The following is a 21,533-nucleotide window of genomic DNA, read 5'->3' on the forward strand; positions in this document are numbered from 1 at the left end:
TGATTTCACAAGTACCAACTTGTAATTTGTATTACTAATATTATTATTAAATAATAATTAAATGTTGCTATGAATTTAAAAAAAAATACGAATAATAATATACATAACCGCTGTTTGTGAGATATGCACAAAAATATTACTTTATTGTCTATATAGGTAATCAAAAATATTAAAACAATAATGACTTTATTCATTTTATAAGATTAACAAATTGATTAATTTTTATAAATAATGGTATCAATACAGTGTAATATAGGTACAATAGTTCATTACATAAAACAAATACGTGTTTTGTCATATTTCCGTAACCAGATTAAAAAAACGTGAAAATATCGAAAACAAAATACGAATTGATTGAATATAAAACAGAAACAATTACAATGCTTTATTTTATCTTGTATCCACATAAAATTATTTTACAAAAATGAATACTTTTGGAATCGTAACAGCTTTAGTAGTGGCTTATTTTACTAATGTGAGATTGTATGTCTTCCAGTCCCACCTTTTAGTCCAGCGGCCCTTGCCTCTTTATTGGCAACTCTTAAAGCAGAAGCCCCATACTCGCCCCTTGCCCTTCTACCTTTCTCACCACCCTTGATACCGCCCAAGTATTATGTTATTTGTACACTATTTCAAATTTCAATTTGATTTTCAAATTAATTTTCTTCATAATTGTTTACCTGCATTTGGGTGATACGATTTGTTTATATTATTATTGTTATTACTATTAAACTTTGAGCTACTAGTACATTTACTAAGGCGTAATAGTTCTAAACATTATATTAATATTTTTTCATGGGCAAAAATATCGAAAAGTTACATAATTTTTAAGCTAAACACTTGTTGGTGTTTTACTATTTTTTAGATTTAAACCAGCTTTAAAAAAAAATAGTTGAACAATTTCTTTTACTTGACAATTTAATTCATAAACAATAATTGTAAATCTTTATTATTTACAATGGGTACAAACATGTTATGGCTTATGAATGTTAAACGTGAATGGATAGTCTGTTTACTTATTAATATTATTCCGGTTTGATTTTTTCGAATGTTTTGATACATTTTTAATTTCACCAGTTGTCTCTACCTATATATTATTATTGACTGGCTTTTAAATTTACAAACCTATCACTGTATAGACTCTCAATCTAATCAAAATGTATGACCCCCATTCGGCGGTGGTCCTTCAGTAGACTAGGAAACTGCATCTCCACATAACAATATAACACTATACCTAGCCATTAAAGCTATAGATACTAATCAGTTATAGTCTATAAAAAAACAATTCAATAGAATAATGAATTGAGAATTCCCCAGTTACTTTGTATGTTTTATTTGCACGGCTCACAAAAAAAATTGCCTTAACTCTAATTTAAGGGGGGCGTCGAATGAAAAAGGTTGGAAACCGCTGGTTTCGTTCTTAACACAGCTTGACCAGACCTTCTGTTTAAAACAGGATTGTCCTTTTTTTGACCATCATGTCCCGGTGTCCCGACAAACTTCGGACAGGACACTTTTTATGCTGGTCTTAATCCTGTTTTTCCATATTATTACATTGTATCTTTAAAATAAATCAATATAGGTACGAAACAAATATAAAACAGTTTTATGACCAAAGTCATAGAATAACAAATAACAATTTTCACGGAAGGAGGATCGAGAACAGATGTCAATTTTTTTTTGGAGATGAGGGGATGACGGGGATTACCAACAGTTCCGCTTTTTATTTTCTTAAAATGGCCATCCTATCTTAACATCAAACATTGTAATGTTACTGCTGTGATCGGGGGAGAGGATCGGGAAGAATATAAGTAGCGTGCCATAATAGAAACGAGTTTGCTCAAACCGATATGAAAAAAAAAAAAATTGGGATCGTGATCTATTATGGACATGATTCATTTTCCCGGTATGTAATATTGTGGAAACACTTTACAAGGGCTGACCAGTTGCCTTCAGCGGCTGTTTTTGGCATAAAAAAAATATACCAGTTGCTCTCACATATTATATACCCAACTAAAATACCAACCCGTAAAAATATAAAGGTGAGGTAAATATACATATAATAAATGATATACATATATATAAAAATAATGCATGAAATAAAATAATATTACATAAAATATTTATAATTACATACAAAGTTATTTGTCGAAAAAATACGATTGTAAAAATGCAATTTAATATATAATTGCATGTATATGAATTGTTTACTATTTATTTACTAATTATATTGTTTGCCGCTTACAATTGTATATATAATAAAAATTCGTTTACTGTACCTTTGTATTTTTAAATTTTTATTTATTTACATATGAAAGTACCTCATATTTTTTACGAGTTTATATTGTAGTTATGTAAATTATAATAAGTGGGTAAAAAATTGGCGAATTTGATTCAGGCAACTGATGCATTTTGCTTTTGGTAGTTTGGAGGGATTGATAAAAAAAAGGTACTTCTGAAGGCAACTGGTACAAGCCCACCCACTAGCATTATAATATTTATTTTTACATTTAATCATGTATTACGTGATTTCGACAGACACTGAGCCCCTATAACACAAATACCAGAAAAATCCATAGGTTTTATGACACTTTTGTACAACACGAGCGTTTATTATATAACAATAGAGCAGTTACCTAGCAAAGCTGTATATTTAGGTATAGTTAAAAATTATGATGTAGAACCTCAATAGTTGTGTTATAATATTATGCATGTATAATAATAGTCCTATAGAAAGCCGTTAAAGGTATTCTGTTAAATAAGGTATAATATTTTTTTTTGAGAATAAAACAACATGAATACAGGATATAATTCCGACGTCAATGATGAAGGTATGCACGAATACGTCATGCCAGAAGACGAGTACGGCGGCGAAAGCGATTTAGAACACGATGCACTATCTGTAATAGGGGTAATATCCGTTTATCATTATATGATGGTTAAATTATTATAGCAATATAGAAATCAAACATGGGAATATTCATATTACTATTAACATTTTTTTTTTTTTTTTTAGTCAGTCCCTAGGTACTTACATAGATTTATAAATTGTTTAAGTTACCTTCCAACTGTAGTATTGTTCAAAAGTACTTCATATTTTCTTCACTATCGGAATAGATTTTCCAATTGCCACGTTATCAGCAGATGATGTTTTTAATTTATTGGTCCAAATCGTTACACCTTACCTTAATTTACTGGTTAGGTACTATCCACGTCCTGCTCCAATACCTTTTCTGTTTCGCTTCTCAGGCGTACAAAGGCCAACGTAATAGCGACGACGAGCGACACGGATTCGGAAAAGCCATCTTACCAAACGGCGACGCCTATGTAGGGACGTATAAAAACGGACAGAGGCACGGCCGCGGGCAGTACAGATTTGTGAACGGTGCCATTTACCAGGGTTGTTATAGGGATGGTCTGAGGAACGGAAAAGGAGTGATGGTTTATAATGACAAGAGCAAATATGAAGGTGGCCCTTAATACTATACTCAGGGCCGTAACTGGAAATTAACTTCGGGGAAAGGGGAGGAGGTTATTAAGATAACACATTCTGGTGGTAATGTATTATATGTATAATATTATCAAGATATCAAGTTGATACACCCGAAGCGAATTTATCAGGTATTGTTATCTATAACGTTGACCAAAGCTGTATTCTAGACTGAAAGAGTTATTTTACCATGGTATAATATAACGTAATACATTTCGGGTGGGGGTGGGGGAGGTTGATCCCCCAGGTACGGCCTTGAGTTTATACTTAATATGAGTAATAATCCTTATGAATTCTGACGTGGTAATTGACACACATTTAAAAAATAAATATATTTACCTATAATAAATATTTATCTATAATGAAACGATGATTTTTATTTGTCGCACACAACAACATCCTATGAAAAGGTTTTTGGATAGACAATAAAAAAGATGGAGAAGGGGTTTTCAAGTTCAAAAACAACGACAAGTTTTCCGGGTCGTGGAAATCTGATATGAAACATGGATTGGGAACCTATACGTTTTGTAAGACCGGAGCCGTATTGAAGGGATTGTGGCTGAACGACAAAAAAGTCAAAAACTTTCAAGTTTTCTATCCGATTGGTGACGGTACTGGTTTCACTTTTCACGGCACGTGGGATGATAACGAGTTGGTGAGTGATGAGTAGAATCTCTGACTCATTATGCTCTACAAAATGTTAAAAAGTACCTACTTAACAATAATACGTACTGTAAAATAATACAATTCATGCACTAAAATACCAATTATTTAAACTCTTGTAAAAATCAAATAAAAAACAAGTCTGTTCTAAAATATCAAACCAATAATATTCGAATAGATCTTGTGAAATTACGAGTCAGAAATCTTTAAAAATAAATAAGCTAATAATAATTAATAATAATAACGTAATATTATACAATGTACAACTAATTTATATAAATAAATTAATAAAAAAATATGCAACTTAATAACAATTAAATAGCTAAGTACTTACTTTAAAACATCGAAGATTAAAATGTGATATTATAAATATTTATAAATAAATAAATCATCCACTTTGATTCCAACCAGCATTAATTGTCTCTGGAAAAAAGTCTTGGAACTGTTTATAAATATTGGGCCGTAATGCCTATTATTATATTATTATGATTTACGATGTATAATGTATATGGGCAACATACGTCATTTGAAGGAAAATATTAATCTAAAATAAAACATTTAAAAGTTTAACCATCACTTACATGCTTAATATAATGCCGTTTAAGGTTGCCGGGAAAGGATATTTTGTGTTCGAACATTTGAAGTGCATGCAAAGTGGCATATACATTGAAAACCCATTTTACAAAAACACTGAATCAGTTGAACTACAAAACAAGATATGCAGTAAGTTAGTATTATACACTCGAGAAAACCATCCATCCAACCCATCAAATTTATACTTCGTACACACTCAATATAATGCAACAATAATGTATTATAGTATAAAATATGTGATAGTATGATGGCTCGGTTCTAAGAGGATCAAACCTAGTTATAACGACTTTCAAAATACATAAAAAAAATTAACTTTTGCACGAATGGTTTTACTACATATTATATTATAAACAATATTTATTCATGTGTATTAATATATTAGCATTTTTGAAATGAGTTTTAAATTTTAAATTTTTAAAATTAGTTTTTAAATTTGATTGAAATGAGATTTGAGCATTTTTAGATTCAAGCCACAGTATTATAATATATTATATCCTACGTGATATACACCGTGTTGCTGATATTTTTTACTCGTGTGCCTTTATTATGCAATTTTATTTAAATTGTAATGATTTTCACGTAGAGTCTTTGTGGTTGTCAAACAAAATACTGCCGATCATCGGTGGCATGTTGCCACGTCTGCCAAAAACGAGGTCAGTGGCTAGAGCGAGGTCTTCGTGCGACACCAGTTTTCTGTTATCTGACAAAATGTCTGAGGTTGATGTCCAGGGGCTGACTTCGAGTCACATGGAAATGTACGAGCACAAAGACGACCTTTGGGCTGAAATGGAAGAACTGGAAACCGAGTCGAGGCTCAATCTGCAGGAAGCCGATGCAAAGTCGTCGAATTATAATGATCAAACCGAATGACATAATTACCTATAACTGAATAATGAAACTGCCTATACCCAAACCACTGCGTTCAGAATGTGTCTGTTCTGTCGGTATCCGAGATCTATCATTATATAATACATATCTCAGACCACTACCATGGATAACTAAAAATAAAAAAATTAAATTCTTACATTCACGAAGTTTTGATACTATACGCAAACGTTAGGTATTTCGAATTTTGAATTAAAAATCGATAGTAATAAGGGTTGAGAAATAAAATTTAAGCTAACAAATTATAGGCGTTGCCAATATTTGTTAGACATAATCTTACATCAGTCTGTATAGATGGTCTGTATGGTTGCAGCAAAGGTTCTCAAACGTTTTACGTCAGTAAGTGTAAGACTTCTGCCGCGGGGAGGTATCTGGATTAATGATAACAATATCATGAATACAGATTTTATAATATTTTAACGGTTTATCATTTTGAATCGTTTTATTTTTAGTCGTTAGTTAATGGTAACGTCAATGGCTGATCCACAATAAACAAAAATTACCTATATGTATTTAGAGAAATAAAAATTTTAAGAATCTCGAGTTCATAGCTAGTCCGGTAATACAAGTGCAACCATCGAATTAAAATGATAAGTCGATTTACATAAAAAAATCATGACCTACTTAAATTTGGTCTCACTTTTATAGTTTTTAAATTGAACCCAGAGTAACATAAATATAATATAGACTTAGAACTTACTTATTTTTAAGGACATTATTATGGTCAGTAATAAGTTAGGTTTAAAAGCATTTGGCCAAAATAGAATATTTATAAGATTTGATTAAGTTTCATTTTATTTACTTCTAAAGTTATTGCTTTAGTAATATATTATTATATTTTTATTTTTATTTTTTATGAATTAGCCCCCAATACTATTGGCACATACTATTGTTTAAGTTAAATTAAATATACTATAATAAAAATAACTGTATAAGAATAAGATGTAAGAATTAGATACCTAGAATTAGAGAGCAACTTATGATGAAAATTAACGATGTATGAACTATAAATATACCTAGTAAAAGTTGCATTACACAACTATAATTGAAAAATGTATAAGACAATATCTAACTAGGTACCTAACAACATTTGTTATTACTAATTATTATTAATTAATGTGGATCAAATTTGTAATGTTATATATTAGATAAATAATTATTATACCAATAATACTGTTATGTTGATTTAAACATAAATTATAAGTAATACAACTTAAAAAAAACATTAGAATTAAATAACATATTAATATTTCATTGATAATTTTAATATAATTGTATGAAATACATTTTTTTTTTTTAATTGTCAAGGATTTTGTGGATTGCGGTTTACGAGCTTCAAAAAATAAAAAAACAATACTATCACATTTCGCGTTATTGTCTTGGATACACACATGTCGTACACTATTAAAACCACTAATTTATTTTTATTTACAATACAACACATTTTTTTTTTTAAATATACTTACATACTAAAATTTAGGCACACATTACACAATTATATACGATTATACCTACGATAAGTTAATATTCACAACCATGAATGATTCAAGCCAAAACGTGCCAAAAATTCAATTACCTGATCCTAAGTTTGTACAAGACATTAAAATTGGGAAACCTTTGGATTATTCGTCCAAGAACCTAAGGACACTTGACAGTAAGAATTTAAATGAGACTGAATAATCTATATCAATTGAACATTATTTACACTATTGGGGTAATGACTCAGAAATTTGTGTTTTGAGAAAATAATGCTCAGCTTTAAATGCCTATAACTTGAATATTTACACGTTCATTATTTTCATCATTTCACTCATTACCAAGGTAGGTAGGTGCATACATAATACTGTACAAGTTCAACATTAAGAAATCTTATTACAAAAAAAATCGTGGACAGTTTTTGAGCTGACTCACTACTTTAGGTACCCACGATTTATTTGTTTCTAATTATTTTTCAGAACTTATAAACGAAACGCCGCTGTCGGTCAGAGTCCACGGAGTTCCCGTTAGAGGCGTCAACAAGAGATTCATCTGTGGAGCCATTTGGCTGAATAATAATTATTTGACGAGCTTAGAAGGCTTGAACAAATCAGTCGAAGAGCTGCTCGAAGTGCCGGCATATTTGACTTGGATTGACGTATCTTATAACGAATTTAAAAATATTGGTCAGGTAAAAATAACTGCGCCTACTAACGCATTACAATTGTTTGATAAAATTCAAGGTCAACACGAACAACAATTGCGATACTGTTCTTATATTAAAACAGTAATCCCGTTTTTATCATCTTCGACGTCTTATTCACGTGACATTCATGTATTTAAATCATTTTTTTAAAAATATTTTATCCAACACGTCTACACGGTTTTTCGGTGTTGGCATCTACATCATACCTAATTTATCAAAATGTCCATTTTTAGTTGAGAACAATGAAAACCTACAAAAATACTTGTGTTATACGTTATTATGTTATTAAAAATACGCAAAATCGTATGTAGTTACTTAACTAACCAGGAACCTTGTGATCTTTTAGTGTCGTTGTGCGCACGGTTAACTTATTTTAGGTAGTTTACCTATCTAAGTAGTAAGTAGTATATATTTGTTCATTCGTAGCTTTGAAAGTTCAAAGAGGAATGTCGACACGAACACATATTTTATTAACACAAAACAATAATGTTTTTAAATTAAATGACTACTTAAACAATTTGTATTCTTTTATAACTTGAAATTACTAATTCGGGTTGATTGAAAGGTTTTAATAAATCAAAGGTTTACAAAAGATATTTTTCAAATATTTTAACAGCATGTTTGACAATATTTACATGGTAAATACTTTTGTGTGAGTAAAAAATTAAAGGTTCAAAGACTGTGTACTCACTCAGTAAAAATCCCCTTATAAGGAACACATATAGCTACATACAGGGCTTTGCAAGATACCTCAAAAAAGTATCTAAATACAAGATACAAGATACGAAAATATTTTTTAAAGATACTAGATACAAGATACATATATCTGAGATACCTATAAGATACAAGATACTTAATATATTTATTTATTTTTATTAATTTCTTAATTTACCTTGGATTATCATATATAATTTATATAGTATTATAGCTTATACATGTATAATAATACGGTATGCATTGATCATTAACAATAAAATTTCAAATAACATTAGATACGCTTAAAATAATAATACTAATAATAGACAAACGAAATAATAGGCAAAAAGATTTACAGTCTATAAAAAAAATTACGTGTACAATAAGAAAACGTTATAAAAAATAAATAAATATATTTATAAATTAGCAATGTTTATTTCTTATTTATTAAATGTTTAAAGTGTAGGTGATTCATATATATAATTATTATACAGGTACCTTTTTAGAATTGAGTGACATTATAATAGGATTATATATATATTAACTAAATATTGACTGATTTGACTGTAGATCAACTATTCGGGTCATGTTGATTTAAATTGAACAAGGCCTATTTTATTAGTGCTTGATCCATTTACATCCACTTTTTTTTGTAAATGAATCATTTCAGACATTAATAATGAGATCAATTTTATGATTTTTTACTTAAACAAAATAAACTATAAGTATTTGATTTAATTTGTTATAAGCGTAACGTTTTATAATTTTTTTCATCAATGTAATAATATTTATAAACGGAAATGAAGGTTCTTTTTGAAATCATAATATATATTATTATAGTCATCCAATCCATTTATTATAACGAACTAATTTTGAAAATGTTCAAATTCACAGTTTTAAGTTGTACATTTTTTTTATCTTGGCTTTAATTTAGTATAATATATTGCACATGTATATAAGTATATTTATTATTCATGTAAATATTAAAGTAAAATACTCAAATCTGTAAAAGTTTTAATTTCTCCATATTTACATGGGAAGGTTTATCTAGGTCACCAAATAAAATATTCTATGAAAACAGATTTTTTCATCTGTCCAACTACTTCATTATCTTGCTTTGTTTTGTTATATGTAAACCTAATGAAACGCTTAGGTATTTAGCTTATTAGTTATTTATGCATCGCCAATGTTTAATTATTTATGATTAGAGAATATTAGTAAATATAATAATATTAATATACATATGAATTATTAGTGTATGTACATAATATGACTCAAATAGTTATTTAAATTTATTATCAAATTTATTTTTCAGGAGTTTCTTCATTTTCAAAATTTGAGGATACTGTACATGCATGGAAATCAAATAAATGACATTATGGACGTTATAAAACTAAAATCACTCTTAAAATTACGAACATTAACTCTACACGGAAATCCCATATCACGGCTAGTCAATTATCGTTCTCTAGTATTGTTCTATCTTCCGCAGATTAAAAGTTTAGACTTTTCGTTAATCACTCGTCAAGAGAGAAGTATTGCTTCTCCGATAGCCTGTAGCACAATAAACAAAATAATTTAAGATGATATTGCAATCAAAAGAATTTAATTATTTATAAATTAAATTATTTTTATTTATTTCCATTATAATAATTACAATACAATTGAACGATGATTAACTTCCTAATCGTGATAATAGGCTTCCCAGTAGATTTAATATTTGTAATTTTAAAATTGATAATGGAAATAAATAAAAATTTTAATTTTAAAAATGTGCATTTATAGCCAAATACAGCAATTGTATTATAATTGTTATTGTACCTATAATGTATTATATCTGTACTTCCGTAAACGTGTCAAAACAGCATAATAATATATACGATAACAGTTTATTTTATCAACAAAGATCATTTTTATCTGAAAATATTTTTTTGAACTACCTAATAATACGAAAATATTGTTATATGAACTGCAAAAGCAATTTCCTCAGAACGATGTTAAAAAAAATACTAAATCAAAAATAAATTTTGCGATACACCATAATAAGTATATTTTATTTGAGTAATAAAATGCATATTTTATATTAATTGTTGAAAAAAATATGTTGTTTAATTTCATTTATACATTTGTATTTATTAAATAACAAAAATTATATTAATATATTCATTTAAATCAAAGTATTTATCGTATTCAAAGTTTTGAAATATTTAATTTTTTTTTAACTACTTACTATATTAATATGAACTGCAACATCAATTTCATCAGAACGATATGAAAAAATCATTAAATAAAAAATGATTTGTGTAATATTATATAGTAGACCTACCTAATTGTTAATTAATATGCCTATATACATTAATTTGCGAAATGTGTATTTGTATTCAAATACAACGATAGTATTAAAGTTATTACTTATTATGCTTAGTTAATTATATTCGTACTTTCACAGACGTGAGTAAAAAAAAACAAAAATATTTTTAATTGAAGAAATTTAACAAAAATAAAAATTTACCCGAGTCACATCAATCAAACAATCATTGCTTAAAATTACGTTCTACAACGTTTGCTCTACCATAATATTGATAATGAGGTGTCAATAATTAATAATTTCTGTTAAGCTTATTACCTTACTGACTAACCATGATCGAGGTTAGTGACCAGAAAAATGGTTGTAATGATTCAACTACTTTTGGACATAAATTTACGATGTTTAGCGAGTAGAAAATATTTAAACACTTCGATCATAAATCATAATAATATTTCGCTTAATGCATCTCGAGCGACAACAAAATATCAAAAGAAACAGGGGTACTTACATTTTAAATATATGTACAGTACCTATATACTATATAGTATATAATATATACACTCTAACTAATAAATAAGCGACCATATTTTGCACGCAAACACAAATGTTCACAGCTTGATCGACGACAAAAATATAATCAAAACAATATTTTTATATCTTCCATCCACCGAATGGTGGCAAGGAAACGATTAGTAAGTACCTGTTTAAACTTTAGAAATAATATAAAATACTGAATTTATTGATTGATTATCAATATTATAGATTGGTTATAGGATATACATTTTTAAAATGTTTCATTTAAAACATAGGTAATTTGATCATAAGCTCTTGAATCAATAAAATAAAATTTGTACTAAAATGCATAGGTATATAATATCAGTTTATGAAAAAAATAATATGATGTTTAGTTTCATATAATCATTTGCATTTATTAAATTCCCAAATATAAGCATTTAAAACGGAGTAATTTTTATGTTCAAAATTGTTCAATAATATTTCGTAAATGTGTTCTTATTGTTTTGAATGAATTGAACATTCAAAATGTCATGTTCACAAAGTCATTTAACAAGCACAAGGTAAAGGGACCTTAGCGAGGACTGGAGGCAGGTTGCATGGACCCGGTGGTGGGAAGCATGGTGGTGGTGGACATCCACTCGGTGGAGGAATCAAAAACAATTTTGGTAGACCAACTGGGGTTTGGAAAACGATATCAGGTTTTTGGACGTAAAGACCGGGATTGAAGAATATTTTTGGTAATGGCGCTGGTGGTAAAACGACCGGTGGAGTCGGTAATGGAGCTGGTAATGCGAAGAATATTTTGTTTGGATCTGGAGATGGAGCGTACGAGATGGATTGTTCCTTCACTACGTTTCCGTCGTTGATGACGATAGGTCCGGGTGCCGCACCTGGAAGTATGATGGGGGCGGGTGCTGGACTCTGGGTCAGTTTAACGAGCAGATTAGCTGCTGGACCGGCTGGAACGACAATTGGTGCGCACTTTCCTTTTACTGACGGTATTTGGATTATCAATGGTCCTGGTGCTGGTCCTGGAGCGATGACCTGAGGTGCCGGTGCGGGGACTGCCAGGGTTGTAGCTACGGTTGGGGCGGGTCCGAAGGCCGGTAACGCGGGTGGTGCAGCAGGGAGGGTTGTAAGGGGAGCGACAGGGGCTGCTGCTTTAAGAGTAGCCAATAAAGAGGCTAGGGTCGCTGGACTGATTGGTGGGGCTGGAATACAAGGTGGGACTGGTAGCAGGGGTGGAACTGGTAGGGCTGGTGGGGCTGGAAGAAGGGGTGGGACTGGTAGGCACGGTGGAGCTGGTAGACATGGTGGAGCAGGGAGTAATGGGAGTGGAGCTGGTAGACATGGTGGAGCAGGGAGTAATGGGAGTGGAGCTGGTAGGCATGGTGGGGCAAGGGGTAATGGAAGTGGAGCACACGGGGCACAACCACAAGGAGTGGCATTGACCTAATTATCGAAATACATAATAATTAGTTAATTGGTTCTGTTAAATTATAATGTAATAATATTTAGTATACAAAAAAATTCTTACCTTAGCTAAGCAAGCCAATGCCAAGATGGCTATGACTCCAAAACTTTTCATTTTTTTGTTATTATTATATTTTTTAATATACAGTACGAATGTGAGGATTGGAATACTTTTAACGTTGTATGCGATGCCACAGAACAGCTCGACTTTTATACTCCGTACGATTTGTATTTTGTTTTACATACGTCCACGTTCCTTTAAATTGATAACGGATATGCGATCAATCAAACGTTTTTTTTTATAAAATATCTTTGTGACATACTTATGTTTATCAACTGATATAGATATCAATATATAAGTGTTACATATAGTGTATTTCAATAACAATCTATAATAGAGGTCATTGTTGGTATTTGTTTTGAGAAAATAAATTATTTATTTTATTTTTTTAATAAGTCATTTGAATACAACTAATTAATGTTTGGCTAATTCAAAATTTAATTATAAACAAAGAAACACACAGTACTTGACACGAACAATTATGAATATCATGATTTTTTTATACGGGTACTGAATGAAGTGTACATTACAATATAAATGTATTTCCTCCTTAGAAATTAATAACATTAAATTCAAATTATGTTAGTCAACATTATTTATGTTTGATTTATTAACTAATTATGCTTTATAATTTGTTTACATGCAGTAAAAGAGTAAAATTTAAAAAAAAATTGTTTAATGAATTTATCTTTAGTATTTTAGTCGTGTTAAAACAATCCAGAAATATAAATTGGATTTAATAGTCATACGTAATATGTATACCTACTTGGCATAAATAATAAGAATTATAGAAAATATTGGGAAAAGAAAAATTTTAAATACAAAGAAAACCACTGACCGTCAATACAAAAAGAAGATAAAATTTTTTTCTAATAATTCAAAGTATTAAAATTTCTTATTTGTAAGTCAATTCTATTCAGTTATAGTAATATGTACCTAAATAGTGTACATGCCATTATTAACGATGATGTGCCATATGAATCTGTGATGAAATAGTTTATTTTAAAAACAAAGGTGTTATTTATAGTACATTTCTAATTTAGATTCTTCGATGAATGTGTTAATTTTGCAATGTAGTAGTGTTTTATTTATTTTTATTGTGTCAGTCGTCATATTTTGAGACAATAAAAGTGCTTCAATTTTCTTCAACAGCAACTTTTCTGGTAGAAAAGTGAATGCAGTTGGTTCTTCGGTGAAGTTAAAAGTAAAAAATTCAAAAGCGGTACTAAAAAGAAAAAAATTTAAGAAAAACCGGGATTTTTACGGAAACCCGGTTTCTGAAAAAATCGAATTTGGTTTTTGATATAACTCTAAAAAAATATACTTGTAATTTTCACTGGTGTTAAACTATTTATAGGTATTTATAAATATGAACATTTCGATTATTATTTGTTTTTTTGAACTTGTGTCGATAAAAATTTTTTGGCTCAGTCAAAAAACTTGAAAATGTAATACAAGGTTCCTCGTGAGTTGTTGTTAGTGGAAATTAAAAACATAGTTGAGCATAAATTCACAATAATTTTTATGAGAGTTTTAATTTAGAATTTCGACACAGTTGAAAATCACGAAAATTAGCGAATTATTTTGAGTTAGAAATTCATAAAAATTGAACACAGAATTCTTTATGAGTTTGAACATTTTTATCAAAAAAAAAAAAATTCTACCGGAAAGTAAAATTAAATTTTTATGACATTTTACGACCTTGAGTATATTCACTATTTCTTATTATTATTTTGTTGCAATTCAAAATCGAACAACTACTGATACTTGAAGTTTATACCATAATATGTTTATATTATCAATTTATGTACTTCATAAAATTTTAAAAATATTTTGACTCATTTTGAGCAATTTACAGATTTACTTTAAGACATTAAATAATTAAGAATTGTTTTTTGTGTTCTTAAAAGTGAATAACTGTGTAATTTGTGGCTCAGTGCTATTAGGAAAGTGGATGTTGACTTTAAAAACTAAAAAGTATTCCAAAATTTGTTTTTACATTTTGTGGAAAATGCTTTTACTTTGAGCATGGTAAACGACAAAAAAGTTCAGAAGAAAAATGCTGTGCCAAGTGTTTTTAGTTTTTACATTCACAAGTTATACATTTTTATTGTTGATAAGATTTTGAGAAGGACAAGGAGTGTAGATTCTTATACAGTTATACCAAGTTTTACAATTTATTTAAATTTACCATATTTATTTTTGAATTTATTGAAATTATTTTTAAAATTTAAAATTTAATCATCAATTCATATTGTGTACCTATTACCTATTTACTGTTAACGTGTATTTTGCTTGTTTGATAACTTCAATATCATCAACATTATTGATATCTCATAAATGAGGATGATAAGATATCATTGATCATTTATTTTTGATTATTTTTCTAATCAGTTTAAAAGAACGTGAATGAATAAAAAACAATGCTATTCTGTTTATCGTCTATAAAAGTCTAATTACTTCAATGTCTGACAAACATAATATATTGTCTTTCATTCATTAGTTCTTCGTAATATTAATTTATAAAAAAATGATCACCTCAAGAGTTATGATTTTGGCGTTAGCCTATTTTGCGAAGGTAAGAATGTAATTTTTGTGATTTAATTGAACTAAATATCTAACAATATATTTATTTTTTAAATTTAAAGGCTAAAGCAGTTCCATGTGGAGATTATCCATACCTTCTTCTTGTCAACTAAACCCTTATTTCCTACCACCACTGCCACATCCATGCTTCTTACCAGCATCACCATGCCCACTGCCATGCAATCTCCCTTCCTTGCTACATTGTCCATCACCATGATTCTTACCACCACCAAATTTAATATTAATTCCAATAACTCCATTAATCCTCTACCATGTTTATCTAGTCAACCACCATATGCATTTCTTCCTACTCATCCATGCTATCCAGAATGCAGATTAAGAATGTATAGTTAATTATGATTAATTGAATATTGTTTAACAAAAAAAATTGGACTTTACCGACTTCAATACGGTCATCATGTACCACGTCCATGTTTGCCTCTATCAACATTCTTGCTTTCATAGTTTTAAGCTTCGTCTCTATCCTAACAACTCCATACGAGATAAAAAGACAGTGTCGACATCACATTTATATTATTTAAATTTTTATGTATTTGAAGACTCAATATATAAAATACTCAATTATAATATATTATGTTATAAAAATCTGTTATACTGATAATCGATAATCCTTAATTGTTCATATACTCTTAAAAACGTAAATAGTAAGTAATATGAGTATAAAACTGAGGTTTTGAACATACGCTTTTATACAAGTAACAATGCTTTATGTGGCAGGTGTACAAAATCAAGGTATAAAAACAATTTTTGTAATAATGTGCTAGTATAATATTGTTTGCTTCATCAATCCCTGTTAAGAAAAATTATTATTTTGTATTTAGTATAATAAATAATAATATACATCCAGAATTAATAATGTAATTGATTTTATAATATAATGTGATATTACTGAATCCACTATTAGTAATAAAATATAGCTATTACATTATTATTTATTTGCGTTCTTATTTTAAACCAAGTGATTAAAATAACGATTACATTTTTTTTAAAATATTTAATGTAAGTTACTCGTTTACTCAAGGTTGTGTACCAATGCTACATAACAGTACTAAAATTAATAATGATTGTAGTTTTGCATAATATTATGCAGAACCTATAGTTAAAATATGATTCATATTCAATAACATTAGTTTTTCTATTAACTGCAAGTGTTAAATAGATTCCTTGTAATTATAATTTGTTTATACATGCCCCCAATGCCCATGTTTTATTTAATTTATTTGAATTAATATAATATATTACTGTTGTATTACAGTGTTATGTGTATGTCACATTACATCCACTACTGGACTACCAGCGATAAGTTTTGTGACAGTGTCTTAAAAAAACTTCACACTTATCTAATATATTTGTTATCGTTGTCTTTAAAAATTAAATAGTGTTAACCCCTATATCTATAAATAATATGAAGCTCCAAATTCAATAATCGAATATATTTATTAATATACAAGATTAAATTAAAATTTAGTATCTAAATAGAGTTGTGAAAATAATTGAATAATATATTATTTTGTAACCAGTTTATAAGATACCTCGTGCATTATTTTTTAAATATAAAATATTTTACATTGGCTTAATGTTTATTTACAATTTGTAATCAATTATCTTTAACAAAACTAATTAAGTGGGAAATATTAACCAGTCGTAAATGTAATAATTAATTTTCTATTTGTATCAATAGTCGTTTTGTAACTTTTTACGTACCTATCGGGGATTTATTACGATTTATCCGTTGGATAGCTATTTTAGGTACCTACTGCTACTTAATATTGTATACGACACCATGTTTAAATATCCATATTGCAATTAAATATTAATAAATCGATTATTTACTTTTCCAAACAAGTAACTCACTATTACCAAACTATTTATTAGTTATTAATATGATATTATGTGTTGTTATCTAGTAAGCTATTAATTATCGTCCAATAATGAACTCTAAACGACCAAATGTATTATTCGTGTAATGTTGACAATAATATTATGCCCTTTTATCATACTATACTAGACATTTTCAAGGGTGGTAATGATATCATATCCGGTGATAGAGGAGGGGTTGGTAACTCGCATTTTTGTGAACTCATTAAATAGCATGTAAAACTGAGGGCGAAAGATAGTGATTTGGAAGTCCAAATTGGAAGATATACCTAGTCCTTAAAAGACGAAGAGTGTTTATAGCTAGGGGGACTCACGCAGCATTTTTGTTTTGGCTCAAGGAAAATGGAATAGTATATATTAGTTCATAAATGTAAGTATTTAGGCATCGTTATAACCGTGAACTGAGGTACATATCCCCGTATATTTGTTCATTTTTTGCTGGGTGATATCGGTTTTATAGATAATTAGAACAATAAATAAACATTTTTCAATACAATTTTTTCATAATTTATTTACTTGGTTACGGTTTACAAAGGGTTTTAATTATTGAAAACATAATCATTTTTTAGGCACCTTTTCTAGCAACTGCTGGAAATATTGGTTAGGCATAACACCGGGTGGTAACGCATACACTTTCGGAATTTCAAATTGTGATTGACAATAGTCTTGTGACGATTGTTTACCGTTGATCGAGTTGAGGCATGCTTTTGACGGATGTGTGGTAAAAAATATTTTTTGTGATTCAGGGGCGGGTAATACTGCAGTTGGAGTGGATTGAGGACCAGTGTTCAGTCCTTCGTTAATCACTATTGGTCCAGGGGTACCGTAAGGCATGATTAAAGGTGGTGGGGCTGGGTACGGTTGGGGGATGGACACGACGATAGATGGTGGGGGTCCAGTTGGTATGATGATTGGCGGGGGTCTGGGCGGTTTGTTTGGTAGATTTATGTACATGGGACCTAAGGCTGGGCCGGGAACTATGATTTGTGGTGCCGGTGGTGGCAAGGGCGGTAGTTGAGTGAAAACTGTGTCCGGTTTCACGGAACCAATCGGCGGCAGTAGACCGGAAGAGGACAACTTCTTCAACAACGGAAATAGCACGTCTTTCGGTACACTGGAAATCGACGTGGGGTTGGCTGAAGAGACAGCGGCAAGCAAGACGAGAATTGAGATAGGTAATAGTTCATTCAGCACCGGCTGCGACGATGAGACAGCACTCAACAGAGCTGCGAGCGTAGGAGGTGGCAACGTTTTGAAGAGCTCAGGTGTTGCTGACAGCGTGTTTACGATTGACACGAGTGCTGAAGGGGGTAGTGTGTTGAGTGTTGACGTCGAACATAAATTGTTTAATAGGGGTGCTAATGGTGAGGTGCTGACTGGAGACTGATCCGCATTTACGAAGCTGCCTTGCAGATCTGAGCCCGCTTGGGAACAAGGAACCGCGGAAATCCCATCGGAACCCTAATTAAAAAAGACACAAATAATTTTCAATATTTAATTCAAAGTTTCAACTATCATCCGAAAAATAATTTCATAATATTATCGGTTGACATAATTAATTTTTTATCAATTGTTGTTTATTTAAGAGTATTTACAGAAAAACTATGTACCTACCTATAATAGTATAATTCAATATTTATACAAATTGAAATAAATGTAATGTTTATGTTTTGATCGCACAAAATGTCATAGTGATATTATTACCTTAAGATCCGAGAGGCACACAATCAAGCAGGCAACTAAAGTCGAAAACTTCATTCCAAGACTTGACTGGATAACGAATTTAATCTTAATGCACTCATAATGGGATTCACACTTCCTTATAAATGTTTTTTAGAATTCATTGGATATAATGAGACGATAAATGAAGAAGATTTCACGAGAGTAAGACTGTTGTACGTGATGCAACCGTAAACGAGTGTGACAATATATATCATTAGCTAGAACATCGTCGGGTATATCTTTGAACGACTGACCCAACCTATAGATAAGATAGCAATAATATTGTTTTGTAAAATTATGTATCAATCTTTTTTTATGTTTATGGTTAATAATTGATTTGATTCTTATAATGATATGAAAATATATTAAGTCGACTTTTATAATAATAAACCTAATAAAAAAACAAAAACAATTTTTCATTTAAAAATAATAATAAACTATTCGTTGTGGCATTCATACAATTTCAAGGATTATTACAATCAACTAGCTGCTTATAATACATATATATTATATATATATATATATCAATTTAAAATATCTGAATGTATTGTTCAGTCGTTGTAGTTCTATCTTTGTTGAGAAACATATTTTGTACTTTAATAATTATACTTTTTCCAAAAACATAATATGACTGGCAATATTTTGGTTGTCAGCTTTAATTATTTTGCATTTTACCTCATATCTTGAACTATCGGTACCTACAGTATAATAATATAACACCGTATATTATATAACACACTCCTACATTTCACTTTTAAGATTTCAATGTAAAATACAAAATCAAAGACTACACAGCCACACAGGCAACATGTTATGACATATATTTTCAAGGGTGCATGTATGTCTTCAGTTATCACTCAATTGTGCTAACAATGTATGTTAAATTTTGATAAAATTTATACGATTATAAAATAAACAACTTTTTTATAAAAATAGCTATTTTTAAAGAAAATATTAAATTTAGGAAAAAATATAGAATATAAATTGTAAATAATATGTTTATCTACAAATAATATACCACATATTATAATATAAATATAATTTATAAAAAATTGTTTAACCACATTCAAATAGTCAAATACATATCCTACTGAAACCCATAAGTGGCAATGATAGTGATATGTACAATATTACAAATCTAATTTTATTTCAATCAATAACAATGAAATAGTGAAAACAAAAAGAATCAACAAATTTAAAAATCCTCCGAGGTTTAAAAAATCTCTTAAATTTAAATATATTATCCGTATCTTTTATTTTCAATTTTAATTTAATTTTAAATTTATTGTTATGACTTAAGTTCTATTTTTAAGTCATAACAGAGTTATTTCCCGTGTCATTGAATACAATTTGTACTCTACTGCAGTCTGTTTATAAGAACATAGTAGTTCCTATTGCTGTTTTAAGCAATATTGTTGTGTGTTTCTTCAAACATCCAAAAACATTTCTACGACAGCATACCTGCTACACTTTAAAACGATTATTTTTAAATATTTTAACGGTCATTGACGCTGTGGCTGTGTATATATAAGTCGTAACATTGCATAAGTCTTAGAAGTAAACATTTGAAACATAATCAAATTTGAACCTAATAATAGTACTTACCTAAAGAAAATACATTTGTTAGATTTTCAAAATTGTATATAATTTCCCCGTGTTTACATATCCATCAAAACCTATGATAATATATTAACGTATTAGTTTATATAGGAAGGTACTCAATCGAAATCAATATCTCTAATGTTATCATTTAGGTAGGTGCTTAGTGTAGTAATATGTTTTATATACGATTCGTTTTTCGTGTGTGTATAATATAATATCATGTATTACGTACACAATGCGTGTTTAATATTTAATAATACAAATTTTATAATATTTTTACCCAACAATTTTCCCATCATTTGTTGTGATCTTCACAAAAAGGTAAATAAATTATCTGCCCAATTCGTACGTCGGTCGACGATCATACTATACAGTATCATTGTACATTTTAATATTGTGGTATATCATATATATTTTTAAGTACCTAATAAAAGTCTCGTGAACTATCGTAACAATATGATTATGATATCGGTAAACCTCATACATTTTTTAATTTCTTATTGATTTACAGTGTGGTTGAATGTTGTGATTAGTGAATTTTATAAAATTAGAGGTAGATATTATATTGATTTTTTAATCAAATAATAGATTATATACCTATTTCTTATTTTATATTCGTTAAAGTTTTCTAATTTTCTTTTTAAGCTATCATATAAAGGTGTCGACATTTCATTAGACGATCTCTATAGATGGGCAGACACTGTTGTACTTATATTGTATACATAACTAATTTATTATTATAAATTTATTTTCATATTATTTCCAAAATATTCAAATTATTTTATTTTATTTTTTTTATTTTAATTGCTCCAATAGTCCGAAGATGTATTAATTTTACAATAATGTGTTTAATTAT

General features: G+C 29.2%; 4 protein-coding genes across 4 annotated transcripts; 2 read left to right on the forward strand and 2 right to left on the reverse strand.

Annotated features, from left to right (window-relative positions):
* Positions 1 to 2,848: 2,848 nt before the first annotated feature.
* LOC111041337 (radial spoke head 1 homolog) lies at positions 2,849 to 5,632 on the forward strand. Its single transcript, XM_022325564.1, has 5 exons — positions 2,849 to 2,911; positions 3,250 to 3,469; positions 3,901 to 4,145; positions 4,759 to 4,876; positions 5,331 to 5,632. Exons 1-5 carry the CDS (start codon positions 2,849 to 2,851, stop codon positions 5,615 to 5,617), a joined length of 933 nt encoding a protein of 310 aa, XP_022181256.1. The 3' UTR covers positions 5,618 to 5,632.
* Positions 5,633 to 7,168: 1,536 nt separating this feature from the next.
* LOC111041353 (leucine-rich repeat-containing protein 51-like) lies at positions 7,169 to 10,092 on the forward strand. The gene is made up of 3 exons (XM_022325600.1): positions 7,169 to 7,286; positions 7,588 to 7,799; positions 9,826 to 10,092. The coding sequence occupies exons 1-3, from the start codon at positions 7,169 to 7,171 to the stop codon at positions 10,090 to 10,092; spliced, it is 597 nt and encodes a 198-aa protein (XP_022181292.1).
* A 1,730-nt stretch (positions 10,093 to 11,822) lies between these two features.
* LOC111041366 (vegetative cell wall protein gp1-like) lies at positions 11,823 to 12,922 on the reverse strand. The gene is made up of 2 exons (XM_022325617.1): positions 12,872 to 12,922; positions 11,823 to 12,786 (listed from the first exon to the last, which is right to left on the reverse strand). The coding sequence occupies exons 1-2, from the start codon at positions 12,920 to 12,922 to the stop codon at positions 11,881 to 11,883; spliced, it is 957 nt and encodes a 318-aa protein (XP_022181309.1). The 3' UTR covers positions 11,823 to 11,880.
* Positions 12,923 to 17,911: 4,989 nt separating this feature from the next.
* On the reverse strand, positions 17,912 to 19,135 carry LOC111041354 (leucine-rich repeat extensin-like protein 3). The gene is made up of 2 exons (XM_022325601.1): positions 19,058 to 19,135; positions 17,912 to 18,814 (listed from the first exon to the last, which is right to left on the reverse strand). The coding sequence occupies exons 1-2, from the start codon at positions 19,109 to 19,111 to the stop codon at positions 17,912 to 17,914; spliced, it is 957 nt and encodes a 318-aa protein (XP_022181293.1). The 5' UTR covers positions 19,112 to 19,135.
* Between the last annotated feature and the right edge of the window lie 2,398 nt (positions 19,136 to 21,533).

The sequence above is a fragment of the Myzus persicae genome, unplaced genomic scaffold, assembly GCF_001856785.1.
Source record: "Myzus persicae strain clone G006 unplaced genomic scaffold, MPER_G0061.0, whole genome shotgun sequence".
In the NCBI taxonomy this organism is placed as follows: Eukaryota; Metazoa; Arthropoda; class Insecta; order Hemiptera; family Aphididae; genus Myzus; species Myzus persicae.